The 19,397-nt window shown below is 44.8% G+C and overlaps 1 protein-coding gene across 2 annotated transcripts in view; it reads left to right on the forward strand.

Annotated features, from left to right (window-relative positions):
* LOC147697852 (von Willebrand factor A domain-containing protein 5A-like) overlaps nucleotides 1-19,397 on the forward strand; it is a 522,842-nt gene that overhangs the window by 389,337 nt on the left and 114,108 nt on the right. For both annotated transcript variants that reach the window (XM_086934525.1, XM_086934526.1), the window contains exons 13-15: nucleotides 1,779-1,879; nucleotides 1,990-2,198; nucleotides 16,760-16,867. In XM_086934525.1, coding sequence (XP_086790651.1) covers nucleotides 1,779-1,879; nucleotides 1,990-2,198; nucleotides 16,760-16,867 — 418 coding nt within the window. The remainder of the gene's footprint in view (nucleotides 1-1,778; nucleotides 1,880-1,989; nucleotides 2,199-16,759; nucleotides 16,868-19,397) is intronic.

The raw sequence follows: 19,397 nt of genomic DNA on the forward strand, positions 1-19,397 counted from the left end.
TCACCGCCGCGACCCGGAAGTTAGGCGCCAGTGCCTGGTTGTGGGCGGAGTTTCGGCATAAGAGTGGTGTCGGAAGGAGGACGGGACCCTACCCCGCCTCAGTGACCGCAAGACGGTGTCTGTTGGTGGGTGGGAGTCTACCCCACATTCCAGGGCGTCCCGGGCCCAAATAAGTGAGGAGTGGCCCGTGAGTAGGGGCCTGCAGAGGCACACTATCGGTGCCTAACCCCTGCTGAAGCCAATGGGAAGCCTGGTGAGGGGCGTGGCCGCATCCGCAAGAGGAGATGCGCGACCGGAGGCACCCTAGGCGACCGGTACAGAAGAGTGAAGCCGTGCTGAGAGATCGGAGGAGGCCGAGAACAGCTTCAAAGAGCCCCGGTGAGTGGGGGCTGAGACGTGAGCTGTTGGGGGGGTTGGTCGAGGCACATTGTTGGTACCTGGAGCCGTGTTGGTGCTCCCAAAGCACGTGGAGTTCCAGTGCATGACTGATCTTCTCAGCTGCGCCGCAGTTGCGGGCAGCTGCAGCATTTGGGCAAGTTGATGATAGAAGTCCCGGAGTGGGGCTCCAGTGGCACCATTGGTGCCAGTGCTCATTTTTTGCCACAGCTGCACCGCAAGAGAGAGCAGGCAGCTGCAACGTAGGGGCATATTATTTTTAGTGCCAGGAAGGGGTGAGTTGCACCCCACGCCCCCCAGTGCATTTGCGCATTGTGATTTTTTCTGCGTTGGCAGCTATGCCCTGACTTTCTGGACATAGGGCCTTCGAGCCCCAGTGAAAGGCCAGTTGGCCTGGGGTAATTTTAGTGTTTAGGCCAAATGTCATACTGTATTTTAGGCTAAGGTGATTTATGCCCAGGGTGTTCTTGCTTCTAGTGTTGAGGATAATGTGTTTATGCTGGTGATTTATTGCCTAATGTGGTTTATTCCTAATATGTTTTATGCCTAAGGTGATGCAGACATAATGCGTTTGTCGCCCATGCTAATGCTGAGTACAGTCTTTTGCCAGTACTTACTGGTTGTGTTTTACATTTGCTACTAGTACTGTCTAAAGATTCTGACAGTGGCACGAGTGGCCCTGCCCTGTGTATATAGTCCTCTGTAAATATTGCCTAGTGCTAGTTGGCACAGTGTATATTGTGGGATTATAATTAGATGTGTTTTGGATAATACAAAGGCTATTTTTTACATAACCTTGTGTGGAGTTTCTTTTTTGGTGTGCCTAGTGTGTTGCTGCTGTGTGAGTGTGTTGCGCAAACGCTTTACTCATTGCCTCTGGGATAAGCCTGACTGCTCGTGTAAAGCTACCAAGGGGGTGAGCAGGGATTATCTTCAGCGTGTAACTCCCTTGCCCTGACTAGAGTGGTGGTTTCTGCCTGGCTTAGGCGCATGCCCTAGCCAACCAGAAATTCCATTTCTAACATTTACCTTCTGAAGAAATAACTGGATCCATTGTACAAGGCTTGTTTCAGTTTTCTGGATTTTTTGGTAACGTTTCCGATGATAACTTTAGGACTTATTTTGCCAATTGGGTTCTGCTGTGTAGTCATTTAGTGAGCTGGTAAGAGCGTTTAAAACTCATTAAAAAAACAATCAAATGTATCTGTATCTCCTGGTCGTTCTGCTGTTCCTCTCACTTCCTTCCTTGTTACTAAACAAGGTGAATCCGCTCTACCAAATATCTCCTGCCCACATCCTCTTTGTTCTTTTCATCTCACTTCACCAATTGTTTTCCTCCCCTTTCTCCCTGTGTACATCAATTCTCTTTTTTTTCTGTGTAGAGTGATGTGACAGATGCTGAGGTGTCCCTTAATTACACATTTAAGGATGAGATCTTCAGGAACACGCTACAGTTCCCTCTTCAAACAAAGAATGATAGCAGGTGATACCTCATTCATTCAAATAATAACCACTTATCAGTGGCTTTCACTTCTGTGTGATGTTTTGCCTCTTTGGCCAATAAAGTTATTTATTATGTATGTTTCACTCCAGACTCACAATTCACCGACTGGCAGCAAAGAATGTACTAAGGGACATAGATCAACGAGATGAGAGTGCCTCTGAAGAAGTGAAGAAGAAAATCCTGGAGACCAGCCTTCAGTCTGGAGTTGTTTCATCTCTTACTGCTTTTATTGCTGTCAATAAGGACCTAAAGCAGCCCATCCAGGGTCCCTTGACACAAAGAAACATCCCAGTGCCGTGTAAGGAGGAGTCTGGGGAATGCAGTTATTTTTCAAGCTGGGTGGTTTTGTGGGTGGGAGCATGGATTTCATTATAACTGTGGATGTTTTGCATGCCATCAAGTGAGTAAGGATGAGAGAGAGAGCAGAGAAGAATATATGTTTAGGGTGCTGTTCAAGCAGATGTCTGGCTGAGAGTAAGAGTATTGATGGGTTTTTGGTAGAGTAAGGCTTCCATGACATGAGGCACATAGCTGCTGTTCAGTTGCAGACTGGTACATCCATCAGACAGCTCTTTTAGAGGAAAGCATGCATTTGGCACATATGTTCAGCCTTTCACCAGTCCCAGTACGTTCTTGAAATGCTCATGGCCTCCTTTTCAGCCCATAGTCACCGTATCCAGTAGCCACCTGGAACATGTTACCCATTCCTTTGTTGCATCTCTGCTAGGAATCGCCAGTCCTTTTTAGGTCTCGCTCCTAGCGTTACGCTGCGTAGCAGTGTTCGTGCAGCAAGAGTCCCTTTTGACAGGGTTTCAGAAATGGACCCTGGAAATGAACACGCTTGTGCGTGTTCATTTCCTATGGTATTCTCTGATTGGGTTTGGAGTGCTTGTTGATTTTTAACAGAACAAGCAATAGGCCATAGGCGGTCGCGTTGCTCCGCCCATGGCCTATTGGTTTTCGTTACGCGCACCAAAGCCCATATGTCTTCAATTATCGCACCCAAACACGGGCGCGATAATTGAAGACATATGGCTCGCAGTGGCGCGCGCGCGCGCACACACCACTCGCAGGTTTTTTCTTTTTCTTTAGATTAGCTTTCAGTGCTGCTTGTTTTTGTTCTTGGTATCCTTTCAAGCTGGCAGTTCTCATTTTGCACAAGAGACCCCTGGTACCCCCTTTATTCATGTAAGAGCTTTGAACATCTTGACGTCTACCGCACAAGGCACGTGTCATCCTACAAAGGAATGAGCCATGGTGACAAAATTAAAGGGTCTGAGATAATAGACTGTCCATTTTAGAAAAGGAATGCACGGGCCTGCCTCTTTCGTGGGAGGGCGGTGGTGCCCCATTGGACCCGCAATAGCATCAATAATGTCCACTCAACCTGACAAGTACTGAAAATGCCCTCAGTACTGAGGATGTGATACCGAGGTACTCAGGGTAGTCTAGGGGGCACGCAGTTGGCACAAGTGGCTGTGCGCAGGGGTGTGTTTGCAGCTGAGGCTACGATGCAACTGAGGTGTTCAGCGAATCAGTGCCTTGAGAAAAGTTGCCAGTACACCTACGGTCACTGGAGAACAATTTGGGATAATAATGGGATTGTTGCTACCAAATGAGGGATACTGTCCTGATCCGTAGCCATTGAGAATGTACGTGTGTTTGAGTTTAGTACTGGCATGTGGATCCGATGACATCAGTGCATCTAAAAGTTCATTTGATTTCAGGAACCGCTTTCTGCTATCAGCAGAGGAGGGCTGGACTGTTAGGGGACTAGCATAAGTGCAAAACTCAGAACTACTAATAACCTGACATCTTCCACTTTCATCAAAGGAAGCTTTGTTGTTACGGTCTCTTCATATGTTTCTCCAGTCTCCCTCGATAAACCGAACTTTGCATCGAGGAACCTCTATCGGCCGGGGTGCATCTAATTTCTCTTTGTCTTGTTACTCTAGGCGGCCCATTGCTCTTCTCTAGCCTAATTTCCACCCTTTCTATTCACTTTCTCCATTCCTCCCTACAATCTACCCTCTCACTCCATTCGTCTACATTTTTCTCACTGCTTTTATTTACACACTCTCATTTTGCCATCTTCCATCTCCCCGCCTTTATCACACATTCCCTTACTTTGTATCTTTCTCCCCAACCCTCTTCCCATGTTTCCACTTTTCTTTCCTTATTTCTCTCCTCCCTCTGATTTACCCCTCTCCAATCTCCGTCTGTGTTCCCTCTTTCTCTTCCTCTAGATCTCCTTTCCACCACCCTCTTGTCTACTTCCCTCTGTGACCTCTTCGATTTCCGCAACTTTCCCTATTCCTCTAACCCCCATACCCGTCCATCCACATGTGCAATTTTCCCTTTCACTCTTACCGCCTCTTCCACTTTCACTTCTGCGACTTCAGTCTTCTTTCTTCCCCACTCCACATGCTCCCCTTCTCATTTCACTCTACACTCTCTCACCCCTCGTACCCACCAACCCCATATTTGTATTTTTTCATCCCTCAAACTTCTCCCCTCTCTCCCTGGCCCTACATTTTGTACTTTCTCTCTTCGCAGACTATGGCCCTCTCTTTCTCCCTCCCTCTCCACGCTCTCTCTCCCTCCCTCTCTCTCTCTCTCTCTCTCGCGCCTCCCTCCCGCCTGGCCTGCCCGGGTTTGGAACGATGATGCTGCTTGGCTGGTGGATTCCCCTTTGAAACTGGAGCCCGGATTACGGACCACACTTATTGCATTTCCTTTTATCAGAGGATAAAACACACCTGCCCTCAGGGAGGGGCCGCCCCATACCTTGCCAATCACTTTGAATAGTTTAAGGGGATAGATGAGAGCACCGAGTAAGGACAGAGCAGTTGAATTAATAAAAAGGTACATGTTGGACCTAAAAAAATTGTGCTGGGTCTAGGAAGGTGGGTATTTAGGGCGAGCCATCCTGATGCACTGCGTAGCAGTGCTCGCGTAGGCGAGCCCTTTTTTAAGGGTTTTCAAAATGGACCTGGAAATTCCACACAGCTCATGCGTGTTATTTCCTAGATCTATTTTGATTGGGCTTTGCGTGCGTGTTGTTTTGTAACAGAACACGCAATAGGCCACAGGCGGTCGCGTAGCTCCGCCTATGGCCTATTGGTGCGCGCAGTGGCGCGCGCGCACACCACTCGCGGGTGTTTTTTTCTTTTTTACAATAACGATCACAAAAGCGATCGCTTTCAGTGCTGCTTTTTTTTTTTCTCCATGAGGAGATGTCACATCTTTTTGTGTGCATTTACAGGCTGGCGACTGATACATTTCCCAAAGTGTTAAATTAGTTTGCAGTGGGTGCTTGATGTTCTGCTAATCTTTGTGCCAATACGAGAAAACCAAAATACCCAGTTGGAGTGAGTAGTGAGTACAGTGTAGACGTGTCTGGAGATGCTGCGCGTCGCGTCACTGCAAGGAAAGGCCTTTGTTTACAAGACCAGTATTTCGTCTTAGAAAACAATGATTACATCAGGTATTTCCGTAACACGAGCTCGCGCTGTGACATCTATCTATCTCACGGCTTCCTACTTTGAAATACAGCTGATGCCTGAGACGCTCCTACACGCCCAGGGGTCCACAAGGACAGGGTGTACTCCAGGGAGTGTAAATACAGAAGCACCCGCCCGGAGGAGCCCCGCCCCTCGCACTCCCTTTATGAACACTTGGGAAGCGGTTGTCGTGCAGAGTGGGAGATGTTGGTGTGCGTGGAGAGAGCTGCCTTATAGTTTGAGGTTTGGTCGGGCAGCTGTAAAAGATGGCAGTTACAGCCATCAGCACACGGCATTGGCCGTGGCTGTGTCTGTGGCAGAGGTTTGCGGATTAGAGCTCTGTTACAACATTGTAACCAAGGAAAGTAGATGAGGTCTCTCTACGTTTTATCTAGTTCCAAGTCAAACACAGTGACCAGACGCATACTACCAGAATTTTAAATTACATTTTGGTTGCGCTCCTTTATAAAGAGGCCATTTTAGACACCCGGAAGGGGCTGTTAGCCTGAATGGCGATGGTTTGTGCTTAAACGTGATGTCATAGGTAGACCTATTCTTTGTTTAGTTTTTTTAACTTGGCTTTATACGCATTTTTCATGCCGAGTACAAAAACGTTAAATGCAACGAAAAAGTGCTGCATTATCCGAGATAAACACATATTTAGAACCACGTTGGCTATGAGATGTCCCAACCAACCCTCGCCTGCCGGAGTCATTCGTCCATATATCGCCTACCCCTTCCACCATTTACAGGTTACAGTATGCAGGGGGTCCCTGGCCCAGTTCACGCCTATTCAACCAATCACTGCCCCACTTGGGGGAATTAGATGTATTGTAATACCACTGGCCTGAGCACAAGGATGCACAATATGAAACTTTATTTAACAAGAAGCATTAGTGTTTGCTAGAATACAGACAGAGTTGCCTGTTTCCAGGGTGTACTGCTCTAAGCAGGAGGAGGGGATTCCAGGAGCTAGCACAAGTCAAGGAAGAGACAGGACAACACATGAAAGGAAGGGAAAACAGCTAGTTGAGGTGAGCAAAATGATAATGAAGAAGAGGTAAACACAATTTGAGAAAAAAACACAGTGCGAAGACATGCGAAGTGACCGAGACAGCATCTGTTGGCATTAGAAAAATCCAGTTAGGAAACGATAGCAGACGGAGAGAAAGATGCCAACTTAATTGCGAGACAGTGGAAGGTAAGAACAGCGAAAGGAAGGGAGAGAACGATCAAGAAGTGAGAGGAAGGGTATCCGAGCAAGAAAACAAGAGAAGAACAACACAGAGACTAATCAATGAAGAAGTAAGAGACAGGCTGCTTGCTATACGTAGTGCTGTTGCGCTCTCGCTACCAGTAGTTGTAGTAGATAACCGGCTCACTTGCTCTGTGAAACACGGAGCGGGCGTTTTTTTTTTTTAAACCAGGATTTGCCTTTGGTTGTCAGTTCAGCACTTCACATTTTAGCTCCATGTCCAGCACAGCAGGCAGTATTCAGCCAGTAATGCACGTGTAGGGAATGAATAGGTGAGGGGTTAAAACGAGTTTCACTTCATGCCACGGACCGTGGAGTGTGCCTTCTCTTCTCGCCTTGCCAACTCTGGATGTGTGGCAAGAGCTTCTCAAGAAGCTGGCATTTTGGGACTGGAGAGACACTGCAGATTCCCTGCAGCTACATTATCTCGCCATCTGTCGCTCCTCTGGGAATACCTTAAAGAGGCGGCATGGTGTAATAATGAAAGTAAACAAGAATATCACCAAGGTCAATCAATCGGAGAAAACTAGAACATCTTACCAGGTTTGTAAACCGTCTTGATCAGTTTTGCTCTGGTGTTTTCCTTCTAACAAATGTCACTTTTAATGCCGTCCATATTTTTGTAAAGGTACTTGTGGCTTTGTGACCGAAAAGACTTGTAGCATTGTGCAGTCAAACGGCTGGTATGTGTTAATTACTCACACTGAAGATCCATTGCTAGGTTGTTGGTAAATTGCACTGGCATTAATGAGTTTTTCTGATTAAATTTAATTGATATACATAGCAAAGTTCACCCTGGGCAGTCATTCTGTTCATTTTGGGCATACTGCCAGACAGGAAGTGTGCCTAACTATTTGCCACTTGGTCCGCTGTTTTTAAAGGCTTTCCAAATCATGAACATGTTACCAGATGTCTCACCATCTTGTAGCTGTCCCTTTTCTACGATTATATCTAGTTCCTGATGTCACAGGGACATGTTTCTACTTTTCATTGAGCTCTTAGCCTTAGTGGGCAGCTTAATATGCAAGTGTCGCCACAGGAAGTGAGTATTACAGTGTGTGTCTGTGTATATGTATATTTATATATTTTGTTTGTTTTTATTACCTGTTTTTATTTATGCTCCCGCTGTTTGTCCACGTTTTGTTGTACATCCACTACCTGAGATCCTTGACTTGAATTAGAAGCATTGTTCGCTGTTTCTTGTTCACCAACACTGTGTGGAGATACATGTTGGAAACCTTTTCCTTGTGACTCTGGTGCAAAATCACAATACTCATCATCTTCCTTTGAAACCTCACCTAAAACTTGTGCTTGTGTTGAATCAATGAGAATTACATTGTTTAAATTAAATTAACCTTGGTTTTTTAATTCAACTGCTTTTTTCCCCTCTTTTTCCACACAATGAGCGTTCTGGTATCTAGATAACCCCTTCGGTACGAAGTGTGTCTTTTGTATAAGCACCCAATCACCCATTTACAAGTTCTTTTCCTTCACTCTGAATTTCTTATCATAATACATTTTCCTCTTAGCTCGTGCTTCATTTACAATTTCTCTAACTTTGGAAACACCCTTCAGTGGTGCACATTTCGTTGAATCCATCCATGGGGGAAATGTCTTTGAAAATCCAACTCTTTTACGCAGTATTTGAAACAGCGTTGCACAAGTTGTAGAATGAGGTGTATTGTGATAACTGCAAATTTTACACTGTAAGTACTCATTTAAATTCAGACCTGAAGAGATGGCAGTTTAAACCCCTTCTTTACAAATTCTATGGGCCTGCTCTAATGAATCATTAGAATGTGGTGAATATAGTGCAACTGTGTACGGATTGATGCAATTTACTTTTAGAAAAGTAGTTTTTTAATGCCACCAACTGTGTTTTATTTCTGATTCTGAGACCAAAATGTTTGGAACACCCTCCAGCAAAAACGCTTTAAAAAAAAAGTGACATTAATCTCACTTATGATTTAAAATATATCCATTTGGAAAAATAATCAATTAGAACAATAAAGTACTTTTGGTTTGCAGAAAGACAAGTAAAAGGTCCTAGGAAATAAATTGCTATTTTATCCTAGTGCTGCTGAGGCATTTCCACATTTACTTATGGCCTTTTATTCAAAGGCCAACTCTGATCATATAATAAACATTCTTGACATAGACGTATATGATTATCCATCTTATTCATACCTGGATGTCAATAAGGATTGTATAAGATTTTCTTTGTAGACAATTTAAGATGACCTTCATGGGCAATGGTAATGTCTTTTTTTTTTAGACCTTCTGATGGTACAAATAAATCTCCTCTAAAAATAATATCTCAAATAGCAATCTTAGATATTTAAATGCTACAAAAGGTGTAATGAAGGTTGTTAGAAGTTGTGAACGCTGTGCCAATTTAATGTGATGATAAGCGGCTTTCAGATCGAATATGTAAAAATACGTGCGTCTCCTAACTGTGCCAACAATTCTTGTATTTTTAGCAGCCGGTGGCATTCAACATAATATTCTTGTTCAATGAATGCAGATCAGCTTATAACCTTATGTTCGAGGCATATGGGCTGCAGATGGTACATTATGAATAGATCGCCATCTGGTGTTGGGCTCGGATGATTGCACTTTGTTTTTCTCTTGGAGAGTCTTTTGTATCTTGGTGACTCCTCCCTTAGTTGGTAGTGCGCATGGGCATCGGCTCCATCCTTAGATTGTTTTTTTCCGCCATCGGGTTCGGATGAAGATCGAGACGCTCCAGATCAACTTCAGAAGAAAGTGATTTTTCGGCGCGTATTCCCTTTCCAATTCGACGGTATTGTTATCGAACGCGTTCTTTTCCATTCCGACGCGTTACAAATTCAAAATAGAAGAGAAAAACTTGGATCTACGTCGAAGAACAGGAGACCTTTCTCGACGCAGTCCAGCCCGGAGTCCATGGAAAGGACTCCATTCAAAAAATGTCCATCGTGTGGTGCTAAGTTCCCACACAAGGACCTACACGAGGTGTGCAACCTCTGTCTATCGCCTGAACACGAATCCAGGGACTGCGAGGCCTGCGCAGCATTCTCCTCCAAGCTAACGATTAGAAATCGTCGAGCTCGAAGACACGAGGCTTCCAGAATGCAGGCGGAGGCAATCCCGGAGCTGTTCGGAGACGAACAAATCGAGGAAGAAGAGGACCAGTCGGGGTCGGAAGGGGACCAGTCGGAGGTTGAAGAACTCTTCGAGCAACAAACCGTGAGTGACGACGTCCCCTTACCGAAAAACCGACCCCGTGCGGTAACGACCCCGCCCTCGGGCCCGGTCAAACCGCTGAAAAAAGTTTCCGACGCCCCGCCCTCGGGCCCGGCAACGAAACCGAAACTGAAACCGAAGCACTCGGAATCCCACCATGTCGGATCCGAGAAAAGGGCGACATCGACTTCGGCACCGAGGCTACATACAAAGGAGAGCTCGGTATCGAAACATTCCATGTCGAAAAAGAAATATGATTTATCGCCCAAAAGACACTCGATACCCAAAAAGTCGGAATCGAGCAGACATTCGGTGTCGAAAACAGCAAGATCTGAAGATCAAAAACAAAAACAGCTCTCGGAACCAGGACCCTCGGTACCGATTCAAGAGCAACAAACAGATCCCAAACAAAAGATCTTGTTTATTGACCCACAAACTGGGAAAGTGGTCACGAAGAAGAGAAAGAGTGAACAGTCAGAAGATAAACCTCTTCCTTCAAAAAAGAGAACAATGGGGACGAACATAACTCCTCCTGCTTCTCCTCGTCCTAGAGACACACCCTCTTCTCCTATTCCTCACAATGGGCCACATATTCCTACACCCTCCACACCAAGACCAGCTACACCTCAGTCAGATGTAGACAGTGATATAGGGGAGGGAGAACCTCAAGGGGATGACGAATCTATCCCAGATGAGGAAGATCCATGGGAAAATTACGATGTAGGGTCAGATGAGGACAACGACCCAGAGCTATATCCCTCAAAGCCTTCACCACCTGATGATAACACAGGTTTTGTGCAGCTCATTAATAGGGCAGCAAAATATCACAAACTAGATATGCACACAGAACCTCAGATAGAGGATTTCTTGTTAGAGACTCTACCTAGTGCACAGAGAACATCAGGTACTCTTCCTATGCTGAAGGGTCTTCTCACTCACACAGAGGAAATATTCGAAAACCCAGTGAGAGCCAGGGTGTTAAACCCAAGAATCGATAAAAAATACAAAGCGGCTCCAAAGGACCCAATATTTATTAGAGGGCATGTACCTCTAGACTCGCTGGTGGTCTCAAACGCTCGTAAAAGAGCAAACTCATTATCTACAGGAGAGGCTCCTCCACCAGATAAAGAGTCGAAGTTAATAGATGCATCAGGCAAAAGAGTAGCATCACAGGCAGCGAATAGCTGGCGTATAGCCAATACACAAGCACTACTCGCACGTTACGACAGGGCACATTACGATGAGTTAGAAAAACTTCTCACACATCTTCCAAAAGAACATCAGAAGAAGGCAGACCAATTAATACAGGAAGGTAAAATAATAACCAATACTTCCATTAAGTGTGCATTAGACGCAGCAGACACTGCAGCAAGGTCTATTAACACTAGTGTCATGCTAAGAAGGCACGCATGGCTTAGAATCTCAGGATTCAAACAAGAAGTACAAACAGCCCTACTGAACAAACCATTTGATCAGAAGACATTGTTTGGTTCAAGTACAGACGAGACATTAGAAAAGATGAAGAAAGATACGGAAACGGCTAAGTCAATGGGAGCATTGCAACAGCCAACGCACAGAGGTTCCTTTCGTAGATCCACCTATAGAGGGGGCTCAAAAAACACAGGAACAAATCAGCAATCCACATCTTTCACACCAACATCACCCAGAGGTAATTCAAGAGGTAGTTACAGAGGTAACAACAATAAGGGTAGAGGCCGCGGAAATAATAACAACCGCAACGCCTCAACACCAAAACAGTGACTTCATAGAACTCCCCCCAGACCACATAACACCGGTCGGGGGACGTCTATCACAATTCCTACCTGTCTGGGAAAACATCACGTCAGACAAGTGGGTGAGACAAATTATCCAACATGGTTATTGCCTAGAACTCACAGCTACCCCACCAAACATCCCTCCCAAACAGCGTCCAATGAGTCAGGATCATCTGACATTGTTAAGAGAAGAAGTGCTAGCACTTCTACAAAAGCATGCAATAGAGAAGGTCCCAAAGGATCAACAAGGAACAGGAGTATACTCTCTATACTTCCTGATCCCCAAAAAGGACGGGTCCCTACGACCAATATTAGACCTCAGACCTCTCAATGCTTACATAAATTCGGAACACTTCCACATGGTCACGCTCCAACAAGTACTCCCTTTACTGAAGAAAGGGGACTTTCTTTCTACACTGGATCTAAAAGACGCTTACTTTCATATCCCAATTCACAAAGCCCACAGAAAATACCTAAGGTTTGTGTTAGAAGGACAACACTACCAGTTCAAGGTCCTTCCGTTCGGTGTCACAACAGCACCGAGAGTTTTCACAAAATGCCTAGCTGTGGTGGCAGCACACCTAAGAAGACAACAAATACATGTCTTCCCATACTTGGACGATTGGCTAATAAAGGCCAAATCAAAGGAAGAATGTCTTCACAACACACAGAAGACAATTCAATTGCTGCACCACCTAGGGTTTACGGTGAACTACAAAAAATCACACCTGCAACCAAACCAGATCCAGCAATACCTGGGGGCTACAGTAGACACAGAAAAGGCAATAGCATACCCCAACCCAATCAGAGTACAGACAATGGTCGGGTTAATACAAAGATTTCAACCACAACACTCACTACCAGCACGAGTGTTTATGCAACTATTAGGCATGATGTCCTCTTGCATACTGCTAATACCACATGCCAGACTACAAATGCGCCCACTACAAGAGTGTCTAGCGACACAGTGGAATCAGGCTCAAGGTCAGATTACAGATCTGGTGTTGGTAAACGACCGGACGTATCGCTCTCTGAAGTGGTGGAACACAGAAAACATTTCCAAGGGACGGTCGTTCCTAGAGCCAATTCCACAAGTAATAATAACAGCGGACGCATCGCTCTCCGGATGGGGAGCGCATATGGACAAATACACAGTACAGGGGAAGTGGAGTGCGCAGCAAAAGAAACTGCACATCAACTACCTAGAACTATTAGCAATATTTCTAGCACTAAAAGCTTTCCAAATGCAAATAACAAACAAGGCAGTCCTGATCAGAACAGACAACATGACTGCAATGTATTATATTCAAAAACAGGGGGGGACACACTCTCTCCAACTGTCCAAACTAGCACAGGACATATGGAGATGGGCCATTCCTCAAAAGATCTACCTGTTAGCGGAACACCTACCAGGAATTCAAAATCAAATAGCAGACATCCTAAGCAGACAGTCAGAACAAGTTCACGAATGGGAGCTGCACGACCAAATACTACAGCCATTCTTCCAAAAATGGGGGCAACCAGAGATAGATCTGTTTGCAAATCATCAGAACGCAAAATGCAAACAATTCGCATCCAGGTACCCACACCAAAGGTCCCAGGGCAATGCACTGTGGATAAATTGGTCCAACAAATTTGCTTACGCGTTCCCTCCTCTACCACTAATTCCATTACTGGTGAGGAAACTGCAGCAACACTCAATGACAATGATACTAGTGGCACCCACGTGGGCAAGACAGCCGTGGTTCACCACGCTGCTACAACTCTCACAAGTACCACATCAAAAGCTAAGGTTATTACCCATGCATCTTACACAGAACCATGGAGAAATAATGCACCCAGATCCCAAACAACTGAACCTAGCGATCTGGCTCCTGAGGTCATAGAGTTTGGGTATTTAGATTTACCACCAGAATGCATGGAAATCATTAAACAGGCAAGACGTCCTACCACCAGAGCATGCTACGCAGCAAAATGGAAGAGGTTTGCTATACACTGTAACAGTAAGCACATCAACCCTCTGGACGCATCCACTAAACAAATCATTTGCTATTTATTACACTTACAGCAATGTAACCTAGCATATACCTCTATCAGGGTTCATCTAGCAGCCATAGCGGCGTACCTACAAAACAGGCAACACCTGTCACTGTTTAAAGTACCAGCAATTAAAGCTTTCATGGAAGGACTCAAAAGAGTCATTCCACCAAGAAGACCACCTTCCCCAGTCTGGAATCTCAACATAGTGCTTACCAGACTAATGGGGCCACCCTTTGAACCTATGCATAGGTGTGAAATACAATTCCTCACATGGAAGGTGGCCTTCCTCATAGCTATCACGTCACTCAGAAGAGTAAGTGAACTGCAGGCTTTTACGATTCAAGAACCATTTATGCAGCTACACCAAAATAAAGTGGTTCTTAGAACAAACCCAAAATTCTTACCAAAGGTTATTTCAGCATTCCACATCAATCAGTCAGTGGAATTACCGGTTTTCTTTCCAAAACCACAAACAGTAGCGGAAAGAGCCCTACATACACTGGATGTTAGGAGGGCCATATTGTACTATATAGAAAGAACACAAACTTTCAGAAAGACAAAACAGCTATTTGTTGCGTTTTCTCCCACACATAAAGGCAATCCCATCTCCAAAGCGGGCATTGCCAGATGGATTGTAAAATGCATTCAAATATGCTACTTAAAGGCAAAGAGAACATTAACTGTTCCTCCTAGAGCTCACTCTACACGTAAACTAGGAGCATCTATGGCATTTCTGGGAAACATTCCACTAGATGACATATGCAAAGCGGCTACCTGGGTTACACCGCACACTTTCACAAAACACTATTGTGTAGATGTGCACACAACACAACAAGCTAGAGTGGGACAAGCAGTATTAAAAACATTGTTTCAGACAGTTGCAACAGACACGGGCGACCACCGCTAGGGAGAGAACTGCTGTATAGTCTATTCATAATGTACCATCTGCAGCCCATATGCCTCGAACGGAATATGCTACTTACCAGTATGCATCTGTTCTTGGCATAGAGGGCTGCAGAGTGGTACATGCCCTCCCAGCCTCCCCGGAAACCTGTGTCTGTTCCAACATTATCTTATTTAGATACACTTACATGGGCACTCTTATCTGTATTCTACTATACTACTCCATCTAACCCTACTATGGCAAAACAATCTAAGGATGGAGCCGATGCCCATGCGCACTACCAACTAAGGGAGGAGTCACCAAGATACAAAAGACTCTCCAAGAGAAAAACAAAGTGCAATCATCCGAGCCCAACACCAGATGGCGATCTATTCATAATGTACCACTCTGCAGCCCTCTATGCCAAGAACAGATGCATACTGGTAAGTAGCATATTCCTTCCAATAGTTTCCCATGCAATAACATTACTTGACACCAATTCTGAAAATTCACCAGGTGAGATAATCTTATCTTCACACATTTTATCCAGTGACGACCTCAAATCTTTGCCAACATTCAACAGCACGTTTCTCACTTTTAGGCGCTATGGGTTTAGCATTTTCCTTTAACACAATATCATGTGAAAAACCTTTCGCACATCCAATTGAATCTTTAAATACTGATGAGCACTCATTCAACAACTTAATATTCTCTACACCACCCTCTTCAATCTCCAAAACAAAAACATTTCTGCTGACCTCTTTCATATTTCGGGCATCTTCCTCTACCCAGTCTGTAGTTAACTGAACCGTTGTAGATAGTCCAGGTTCAAGAATAAAACCCAGTCTTGCTTGATCTAACTATCCAAACACATCCTTTTGCTCTAAAGCTACATACACTTAAGTGAAAATCTTTCTTCCCATGAATGACACTGTCATCAAACCATCCCAACATTTTTATTTCAAAAACCCCAAATGCTTTTAGTCTAATATCACATTTGTTCAAACTCTTTTTCCAATTTTCCCCAAAAGTAGCTTGATCTAAAATAGTAATGAGTGACCCTGAGTCTGCCATTACTGGTACCTCAATTCCACCAATGACTACTTTGCCGAAAGGTCCCTTCCTTGTTCCCTGTTTGTCGGCACTAATCGTGAGAACAACATTCTTAAATGTGCCCCGACATTTTTCCACCACACGTCTTTCCTCAATATGCACAGTGAATATATTTGTGTTCCTTTTATTATATTTACTCTATTGATCTACAACCTTTGGAGAAATTACTTACTTTCTCACATTTTAAACATTTGCATTTGAGAGTAGGACAATTTGTGAGATTCTAATAGGTCCCGCATTATTAAAGTTTGAGCTATTTTTCATTGTAAATGACAATGTCTTTTATTCATTTGTTTTTAAAACCTGCAATCGGTGCATAAATACGCACTTTGAACGTATAGTCCTTGCTTACGATGAGCAAGGCTGGCAGTAAAAGAGACTGCCAGCCTTGCTTCTCATAAGCATGGACTAGAAGTACAAAGTGCTTGTTTACACACCGATGCAAATGAATAAAAGGCATTGTCATTTACAATGCCAATAGCTCAAACTTTAATAATGCGAGACCTATTGCATTGTAAATGCTTGTTTTGTCAATGTCTAGACCCTGGCAAGACAATATAGAACAAGCATTTGCAATGCAATAGGTCTCGCATTTACTCGAGTTTAAACTATTGGCATTGTAAATGACTGCATTTTATTTAGGTTTCAAAAACGAAAACCTCAATAAAAGGCATTGTCATTTACAATGTCAATAGCTCAAACTCGCGTAAATGCGAGACCTATTGCATTGCAAATGCTTGTTTTACCTATGTCTAACTTCAACGGAGCATGTGTGCTAAGAGTTTTCAGGGGAAGCTACAACTATAGCTATAGGGACTTCAAAGGAGGATTATCTATTCTGCTAATTTCTCCCGAAGGTGACCTACCTCGAAAGCCATGCCTGTTAGAATATATCAAAACCACATGGCTCATCTCTTCAACAGGACGCCATAGGTGATCCGAAACTCTTTATTCACCCTACTGGTAAACCATAACCATAGTCACCTAAAAGGCATAAAAAAATAAAAAATAAAATCTTGTTTTGTGCGAAGCTTTACTCAGTGTCATTCTCTTTGCTGTTTTCAGATATCCAGGCAATGATGCCACGTTTTCACATGTCAGGCTTTCCAGTAGCGATGTGCTGTTCTGCGATGCCGTGTATGCCACAGATGGCATACGACAGTTGTTCTATAGGTAATGTGAAAGATATTTTGTGTGATGAACACTTCATGCTTTGGAATCTGTTATATGGCAAAGTTTGGCAACTAGTTTCATCTAGTCTGTTTGGTCTCCTGCTTCTGCAGAACTGCATATCGTCAGGGGTTTACCGCTTTGCTGTTAATTTTTCTCTTGATGCTTTGGCAGAACAAAAATTACAACTAAAAGTCTACAAGCATAAATGCAGTTGATTTGCGTGTGCCTTAAATCTCCCCGACCTTTACTTAAAATTAATGGAGGTGTAGGAGACAAGTGGCTTTCTGTCTTCATAGTAAACCGCAAGAGCTCTTCATTGTTGCATTACTACACATGCCTCTGGATTATGCTATTACTAGTACACAGTCTGAATAGGCAACTTTTGAAACCATTAATGGCTACGCAGTATGTACTTGAATAAACACTTGTTGTGCCTTTTTTCTTACTAACGCTCCAGTGCTTCTAATGTCTCTCTCTAATTGCACAGGAGAATGTCCCATTCTCAGTAAGTGCTTGGAAGTCTGGATAAAATGCTCTGTTATACGGTCAGTTTATTTATCTCACAGGTTTTCTCACTGTAACATAACCAGCATGTTTAACATAGGAGTCCTCCTATATAATGTTACTGCAACTGACTCCGAAGCACTTTCATTAACACACATGCAGTCCTAAGTATCTTAAACATGGAAGGACATGGCTTTTGTAGTTCGGACTGGACTGTTCCCATGGGGCACAGGGTCAGAGCTGATTTGCATATCGCCATTGTCTAACCCAGGGTGGTGTGGAGTGCAAAAAAACGATGGATTTGGGTCCAGATCTTTGGACTGGGGTGAATGTGTGACATTCATCCACATTCGGTCCATCACCTGTTTTGTTTGCAAATTCCGCCATAAGTGCGCTGGGGATGCTCAGACGTGGGTCCCAGGCACTCCACACCACTGGAGTCAAGCTAGCCGGGCTGATGAGGTGTTACCTCGAAACCGGTCCGGTCCTCGGATGCTTGATTCCGTTCTGGGAAGGACATGGCTTTTGTAGTTCGGACTGGACTGTTCCCATGGGGCACAGGGTCAGAGCTGATTTGCATATCGCCATTGTCTAACCCGGGGTGGTGTGGAGTGCAAAAAAACGATGGATTTGGGCCCAGATCTTTGGACTGGGGTGAATGTGTGACATTGATCCACATTCGGTCCATCACCTGTTTTGTTTGCAAATTCGTCCTAAGTATCTTAGGCATTCTCCTCACTGATATAGTAAGTGTATTTCACATGTAAGCATTGTCAGTCTTAGATGGTGTCTGTAACACCTCGGAGAGTCTGACGTGCTTGCAACTGTTCTGAGAGACCGCGAAGAGCATCACGTGTTCGGAGGAGGGGGGAGTGCGCCACTCCCAGAATGACAGAGCATTGTTGGACATCAAGCATGCCAGAGTCTTCACTTGTTCGGAGGAGGGAGGAGTGTGCCACTCGCTGAATGACAGAGCATTGTTGGACATCGAGCATGCCAGAGTCTTCACATGTTCAGATGAGGGAGGAGTGCGCCACTCGCTGAATGACAGAGCATTGTTGGACATCGAGCATGCCAGAGTCTGTCTTCGCGTGTTCGGAGGAGGGAGGAGTGCGCCACTCGCTGAATGACAGAGCATTGTTGGACATCGAGCATGCCAGAGTCTGTCTTCACGTGTTCGGAGGAGGGAGGAGTGCGCCACTCGCTGAATGACAGAGCATTGTTGGACATCGAGCATGCCAGAGTCTGTCTTCACGTGTTCGGAGGAGGGAGGAGTGCGCCACTCGCTGAATGACAGAGCATTGTTGGACATCGAGCATGCCAGAGTCTTCACATGTTTGGAGGAGGGAGGAGTGCGCCACTCGCTGAATGACAGAGCATTGTTGGACATCGAGCATGCCAGAGTCTGTCTTCACGTGTTCGGAGGAGGGAGGAGTGCGCCACTCGCTGAATGACAGAGCATTGTTGGACATCGAGCATGCCAGAGTCTTCACATGTTTGGAGGAGGGAGGAGTGCGCCACTCGCTGAATGACAGAGCATTGTTGGACATCGTGCATGCCAGAGTTCTCACGTGTTCGGAGGAGGGAGGAGGGCGCCACTCGCTGAATGACAGAACATTGTTGGACATGGTGCTGAGCTCATGGCTTGGAGCCTCCCGCTTGGATTATTCTGGCGTGTACACGGTTGCGGTCACCACAAGAGGTGTACCAGGAACAATTCGGGGAACAGAACGTAGTGTGGTGGTGGGACTGCATAATTCAGTGTGGCGTAAAAAGATGCCCTACTTAAATGACGTACTCGTTTTTCAGTCTTTGACATGCTCTCAGACCATATGTCACTAAGGATTTGATTTGGCAGACCTAGGCTTTCGATACTCAAACAAATGTATTCAGGATGCTGTAGTTCTGGTTCAGACCATTGGATCCAATTGAACTCCTACTCCCGAACAAATGATTTGTGAAGACAAATTCCAGAACAAGATAATTCCGTCCTTGGTGACAAGGTGTCATCTGGTAACCTTGTACT

Source organism: Lissotriton vulgaris, chromosome 8 (genome assembly GCF_964263255.1).
Source record: "Lissotriton vulgaris chromosome 8, aLisVul1.2, whole genome shotgun sequence".
Classification (NCBI taxonomy): domain Eukaryota; kingdom Metazoa; phylum Chordata; class Amphibia; order Caudata; family Salamandridae; genus Lissotriton; species Lissotriton vulgaris.